This window comes from Silene latifolia, chromosome X (genome assembly GCF_048544455.1).
Source record: "Silene latifolia isolate original U9 population chromosome X, ASM4854445v1, whole genome shotgun sequence".
Taxonomy (NCBI): domain Eukaryota; kingdom Viridiplantae; phylum Streptophyta; class Magnoliopsida; order Caryophyllales; family Caryophyllaceae; genus Silene; species Silene latifolia.
In genome coordinates, this window is record NC_133537.1 from 19,600,422 (window position 1) to 19,607,382 (window position 6,961).

At 35.1% G+C, this 6,961-nt stretch overlaps 1 protein-coding gene across 1 annotated transcript; it reads left to right on the forward strand.

Moving 5' to 3' along the window:
* The first annotated feature begins 4,392 nt into the window (after window positions 1-4,392).
* On the forward strand, window positions 4,393-5,343 carry LOC141616992 (uncharacterized). The gene has a single exon (XM_074434159.1). It carries the CDS (start codon window positions 4,393-4,395, stop codon window positions 5,341-5,343), a length of 951 nt encoding a protein of 316 aa, XP_074290260.1.
* Window positions 5,344-6,961: the final 1,618 nt, after the last annotated feature.

Sequence of the window (6,961 nt, forward strand, 5' to 3'; positions counted from 1 at the left end):
TAGGGAACTCACACCCAACAGACAAGAAGGAATTGAACTTTTAAAGGTGGAATTTTTGGATGAAGTCAATAAAAATGTCAACGAACAAGACGCTTTACTCAAGAGGTCAAATGAGTTCCATAAAGGTGAACACAACGAAACAAGCCAAAATAGCAAGAATGACAATCGTCGGAGATCGGAATTAGGAAGATCGGTACATCGAGAAAGGTTCACTCAATTTTCCAACCACAGAGTCATCCTACTAGGTCCTCCGAACATCAACAGGCAACAACCAGAGGCCACACAATCCAAAGAGCCATCTGAACCACTCATCGACAAGTCGACGCATAAGTTAATCCTTGAGACAATCCTATCCCCAACAATTAACTTAACCATTTCCCAATCAAAATGTTTCCACCAACATCCTCCACCGAACAAAATCAAAATCCAAAGTCGACACTAGTAACAATATTATACCCTTACCAAGATTCAATATTCCCAAAACTCATTCATGCTTGAAACCAACCTACAAGCAACAAGTTGCACTATCCAATCCATAATTAGCACTAACTATAAGATAAATGGTTTCATCACACAAATCATCTGATCGGTTTACTCAAGGTTCACTATCCTACTTCCCAACAATATTCCAATTCCAATAGGAAGATTCCTCAAAGGATTAAATATAAGGTCCAAATTTACAATAACAATCCACAGACTTAACTATCAATCCCCAATTCCGTAAAGAAAGGATCAAATGACAAACGACAATCCCCGAACGACAATGCCCAAAACAATTCCAAAATAACCATAGAAATACTCCACCCAGGTAAACTAATCCCATTAGTCTCATCATCAAATTGAAACCAAAGTGGGTCTTATACCACCAAAACACGCGAACCTTAACTCACAAGGAGACTACAACATTGCCATCATAAGAATTCCATCAAAAATCTAGCTCTCATATCACATGGTCAAATACAGACACAAACTCCTACACTAATTCCCGACAAAAATCAAAATACAAAAATCCTCAAATCACATCCCACTAACTCTGTAAACATGGTCAACAAGGTACCAACTATACTAAGTAGATAAGGAGTTATAACGGAATAGAGGAACGGTAAAAAAAAAAAATTTTCGAAGGATACATGAGTATGACAAGTTAGGAAACTAAGGAGTCGGACCGTAAAAATAACGGTTGACAGAAAGAAGAGGTACTCGAGTTAAGAAGATATTTCGGGCAAGAAGAAGATACGTAAACTTCGGCATAAAAACAGGGTTCAACAAATGCTAAAGAGAAGGAAAGGAGAATAGAAGCGGCACAAAGAAAGGGTTACCGCTTACCAAACACTCATCCAAGGTTATGATCGATATGATAAGGTTACCTCACTAAGGTACTCAACAAAGCCCCAAAAATCTACCAAATTATAGGACTAACAAGGACTCCACAATGGTAGGTATTCCTCGACTCAATTGGTTCTAAGAGCCAAAATCAATTCACCACACAAATTCATTTGTTACTATTCAAGTCCCAAGGTATCTCCTTTACAATTCTCGTCATCGAACTTCACTTGCTATGTCATCCCCAAGTACCATGGCTTGTTTACACTATCATCTCACCACTTTGTACTTCTAGTCTCCGATACCATAAATTAGAATCGCATCTTTGAACTCACGAACTACATCGAACAACTTTCCACCAAAATTCCCAAATTCAGATATGATTAATAAGGTCAATAAAGGCTACTCTATAATAGATTTGGTCAACTCAAAAGGTTTAACAAACTAACTATTTCCAAAGTATGATACCAATCCATTAAGCAACGTCCATGTCCTAATGTATTCCTTTCATGGCCTACCAAGTTTGGGGCTAACTATCATTCCTTTAATTCTCCATAAGAAACATCGAGACTCTCAAATGAAGTCACTTAGGTTCATCTCAATTTATGTGCTAAGGTAGTACCCACGCTCAATCACTTATAACAAACAAGCTCTCAAAAGACATAAATCCCAAGGTATTTCTCAACTCCCTAAACTCTCACATTAAGCACACTAACAAGATTAACCAAAGGATCCCAAGTTATATTCTCCTATACAACTCAAACCTTAAACAATCAATTTCTCAACTCCTTCATGCCCTCCAATGATACATTCTCTCGAAACCGGGTTCCCTTGAACAAGGGAACTATCCTGCGGAATAAAAGGAAGGTGTCCACATGGACTTTATTATAAGAAGAAAACGAACTTAAAATGAATCGGGAGAAAGAATTGAAAGGTAGTTACCAAGGCGAGAGAAGAGGAATTTGAAAGACGAATAAACAACGAGATTGGAAGACTAAGGTAAGATTGCATTATCTACATCTATTGGAGAGCCATCATACAAAAGAGAAAATCAATTAGTACCTAACAATTAGCAATCACAAACAGACTACCACATAAAATCCTAAATCTACCCATCCTACCCATCTCTCAAGTTTATTATTTAAAGGTCAAATGATTTTAAGTGGGGTGCACAAACGTGCGTCGGGAGCAATAGGCTCTGATACCAACTGTGACACCCTTAAATCTAACCTTAAAATAATTATGTAATTCTACAGAAAAACTGGTAGGATATGTTTGTAAATGGTTCAACTAGTCAAAAATCTGCAATTTCAAAAGGTTTTTCTAACTAAACCATTCACAACCAATCCAACTCAAGAAGTCCAACATTCCCAGAAGCGGGTGCCAAAACCCTGCAAAAGCTGATGAACTACTTTACATGCCATAGCTAAATAGAAAGTGGAAAGATACAAACCCAAAATAGAAAAAGAGAGACATATGTCCCTTCAAATAATATACAAACCAAAAGATAAAAGGGTTACTATAAGAATAGCCAAAAACTAGGTCCAAGGTTCCTTGCTCACTAGCTCGTCTGTGACCCCAACAAGCATCAACAACCTGTCAATCGCATTTTATACAAACACGAAAGCCACAATTCAGTGGGGAGTAACTTCGAGTCCTCCCAGCCACGAATCGTCAAAATTAATGTACATGTAGTAAAACATGTAAACAAGATGATAAAGAATTCAATTATCAATTATTCTAACATATGAGTCCTAAACTGACCAAACTAAACTAACATGTGAAAATTATCAATATAACATAATTTTTCTACCATTAACATAACTTTTAGTTATTATTATGATTCACTTCACAAGTTTAACCATGTGTACTTATTCTAATTACATCCTTAATGAACCTAAAATGACGGACAAAACATGGAAAACCGCGAAACAAGCAACGGACCGACCCGGGCCAGCCGTGGGCCTGCCACGGGCCTGCCGGCCTGCTGCCCCACCCTTACCCCTCTTATTTTTTTCATTTTTGCTCAGTATAAGACCGTCTGAAAATTAATTAATCGTCCCCAATTCAACTTTGATAATTTAAACTAACAAAAGGCATAATTTAAGCTAACAATTGACATGCATGCAACCATTCTAAACATGTAAAAACTAATTCTCAAACAAAAATTCACCAAATATACAAAAATCAAAAACATGTGACGATCTTTCGTCGAGTAACTCGAAATATGTTACCTTAAGCTAGAAAAAAGAGCAATTAGCACCTCAAACCCAAACCCTAACTAGCAACTATCCGCTATCTTCGATAATATACGAGTCCCCGAACTCGTCTTCCAATCCTTCACCTAAATAAACAATAAAAACACACTAATTAAGCATAAAAACCGAAATTACCGAATTTTGGTCTTAAAACAACTTCAAGAAAACTAAAATTAAATTGTACCCAGTTGTAGATCTCGACGAGGGGATTCCGGAAAGGTAAATTTCGTGAAAAACCGATAAGAAACGAAGAATTTATGGCCAAAAACTTGACTTGAAATTTTGTGAAAATGGTGTTTGGAGTATGATAAGGTTGAAGATGATGAAGGACTAAAGAAAAATCAGAAAAAAGAGTAAAGGGGAAGGGGATGCCGCGTGAGGGAGGAAGGAAAGGAGGAAAAAGGAAGTGCGGGATTTTTAGTCGGGATTTTTTTAGTTTCGGGTTTGACTTTTTTCAATAATAATTAAATCCATAAGTCAAATGCAAATTCCGTCAAGACCAAAGTCTTTAAACACGAGATTACAATAAAATTGAGTATTCATACGACCCATTTCCAAATTCGTTTACCCAACGTTCAAACGAATTGTCATTTTCCCCCCGATACGCCCTTATTTCGAAATAAAAGTTTTACACGGTTTAAACTATTTTTAAACATTTCAAAACTATCAAAATAAATACTTTTCTTCAAAATATAATAAAATTATATTTCTTTGAATTATTTTTACTTTAAATACACTAATGTCAAATTTTACTTGATTAATTAATTATTTTCGAAATATATTAACGGTCCGAAATTTACGGGGCGTTACAATGCTCTTGCCTAAGACTATCCTGAAAATCTTAAATCAATGTTGTCGAGACTATTTATGGAATGTCCAGGATACTTCTCATAAGCTCTATATGAAAAGTTGGTCTTCTTGCTGTTGCCCTTGTGATGAGGGAGGGTTTAATATCAAGGAGATTCTTTCCTGGAATAAAGCTAACGTGGGGAAGTGGCTTTGGAGAATGACTGAGAATGTTGACTCTGTTTGGGTTCAATGGAATACACAATACCATGTTAAGGATGATAACATCTGGACCACTGTTTCCAAACCTCGCCATTCTGAAAGCTGGAAGGGGCTCTTACATGTAAGGGATCTTCTAGTTCAAACTACTGGGGGTATTGTTGAGGCTCAAGCTTTGCTTCATAGCTGTGCTCAAGGTGATACTTATCAGGTGGCAAAAATGTATGACATTTTGAGAATGAGGTATCCTCGGGTCAAATGGAGTAGGGTTATTTGGAACTCTACTGCTATTCCTAAACATAGCTTCATTAGCTCGCTTGCTGCACAGTTCAAGCTCCCTATTGTGGACTCCCTTGGTACTCGAGGGATTCACTTAGTCAACTGGTGTATCCTATGCAAGAATGCTAATGAGACTCATAGACACTTATTCTTTAAATGCTCGTACTCTGCCAGCATTTGGAAGGGTTTGATGAATTGGATAAAGGCTCCAGGGCGTACTGTCAACTTGTGGCAGAAACTTAGGTGGAGTACTCAGAGAAAGACTCAGAAACATTGGAAAATGAGGATTTTCCGTTGTTGCCTGACTGCTGCTGTCTACTCCATTTGGTTGGAAAGAAACTCCAGAATTTTTCGAGATAAGGAAATGGTTGTTGGTGTCTTGCTAAGACATATTCAATATGTTGTCAGTGTTAGGATGTTGTATAAGTATGAGATCCATAGTGATGATATCTTGGGAAGTCTAAATTATGCTAGTTAGAGGTCACTCTTTGTAAGATACTATTCCTTCTTTGTTCCCCAAGTGGATGAATATATGGAGGATGTGCCTTTCTTGCAAAAAAAAAAAACCTTTCTATAATTATGTTTATAAAGATTAAATTAACTAAAGTAAAGGTTCAATTAAATATCGCATAAACGGTCTAACACGTAACTAAATTAGTCCAAATACCAATGTTGCATTATCTAGACCTGTCAAACGGGTCGGGCGGGCCGGGTCGGGTCGAATACGGGTCGGGTTAGAGTCAGAATACGGGTCAAGAAATAATTTCTAACGCCCTTTTTAAGGATTTTTTTGTTCAAAAAAATATTTTTTTTAAAAAATGTAAAACATATTTAAAATCAATATTTAATCATATTCAATGTTTACATTAATTATAATGAGTCATTAACATAATTATTAAAATAAAGCTTTTAATAATTATTTTATTATTAAATATTATAAAAGTTATATAAAATTAAATTTTTAATTATGTTTGTATTTTTAAGTAATAAAGAAATAATTTTTTTAACTATATTTTCAAATATAATATATAAATATTTATATTTTAATAAAATTCTTGATTTACCTTTGATCCAACGGGTCGACCCGTTCGGATCGGGTCTCAACCTTAAAATAACGGGTCATTTCGGGTTCGGGTCAAATGGGTCGTCGGGTCGAAATTTTCGGGTCTTGACCCTGAAAAAATGGGCCGCGTCGAGTTTATAGATAAGGTCAAAATTTGACAGTCTAGCATCATCCCAAATACCAACCAAATCAAACAAAAATATCACAAATCAGCCCGAGCCTAGTAAAACGCGTGATGCTTATACTTATTAAGAGAACCTATATATCACTTGGGTCGGTTTAATCATTTATGAGTTATATTATATATTCCCAATCATCCTATTGGACCTAATACATCATTTGAGCCTCTCAACTAATCTTCCGCCGCTTCCCTTTCTCTCTCCCTCATCTAATCTACTCTTCCCTCATCAAATCTACTCCTCCCTCGTCTTATTAATTCTATTAAAATTTTCAAAATCCAACACAGTTTTTTATAGTAGATTGTTTTACAGTAACTTCGTGTCACTAATAAATTTCACGGTCTTCCTATCTGTCCGCCTGGCTTTAGAGCTATATAGGGATACCATAAAATTTAATAGCATTTATTCTTAGTTTTTTAATTTTTACCATGAATTAAAATTTAATATTCATTCCTTTTTTTTTAATCAAATGATATTTTCGTTTTTTTGTTTGTATAGTACTTTTACTCTCATCGATTTTAGTTTTAATTGATGATATGATCATTATTTTCCCGCACAAATAGTTTTTAAAATTTTTTTCACATCGTTTGTTTCCATGATTTTTTTGGGCTTTTCTGTTTCTGTTTACTTTTATATTTTTGGTATTTAGGCTATAGTTTAAAATTATTTTTAATGTTTTGTTTACAGTAAAAGTTTAGAAAGAGGAGTTCCCGTATTTTTAGAATTTAAATTTAGAAATGTGATAATTTGTTCATTTTTGTAATTTATAAATTTATAATATTTGTAATTATTTTAAGAGTTCCTACTTTTGAATTGTGTAAATTAGGAATCAAAATAATTGGCTGAAATCAAAG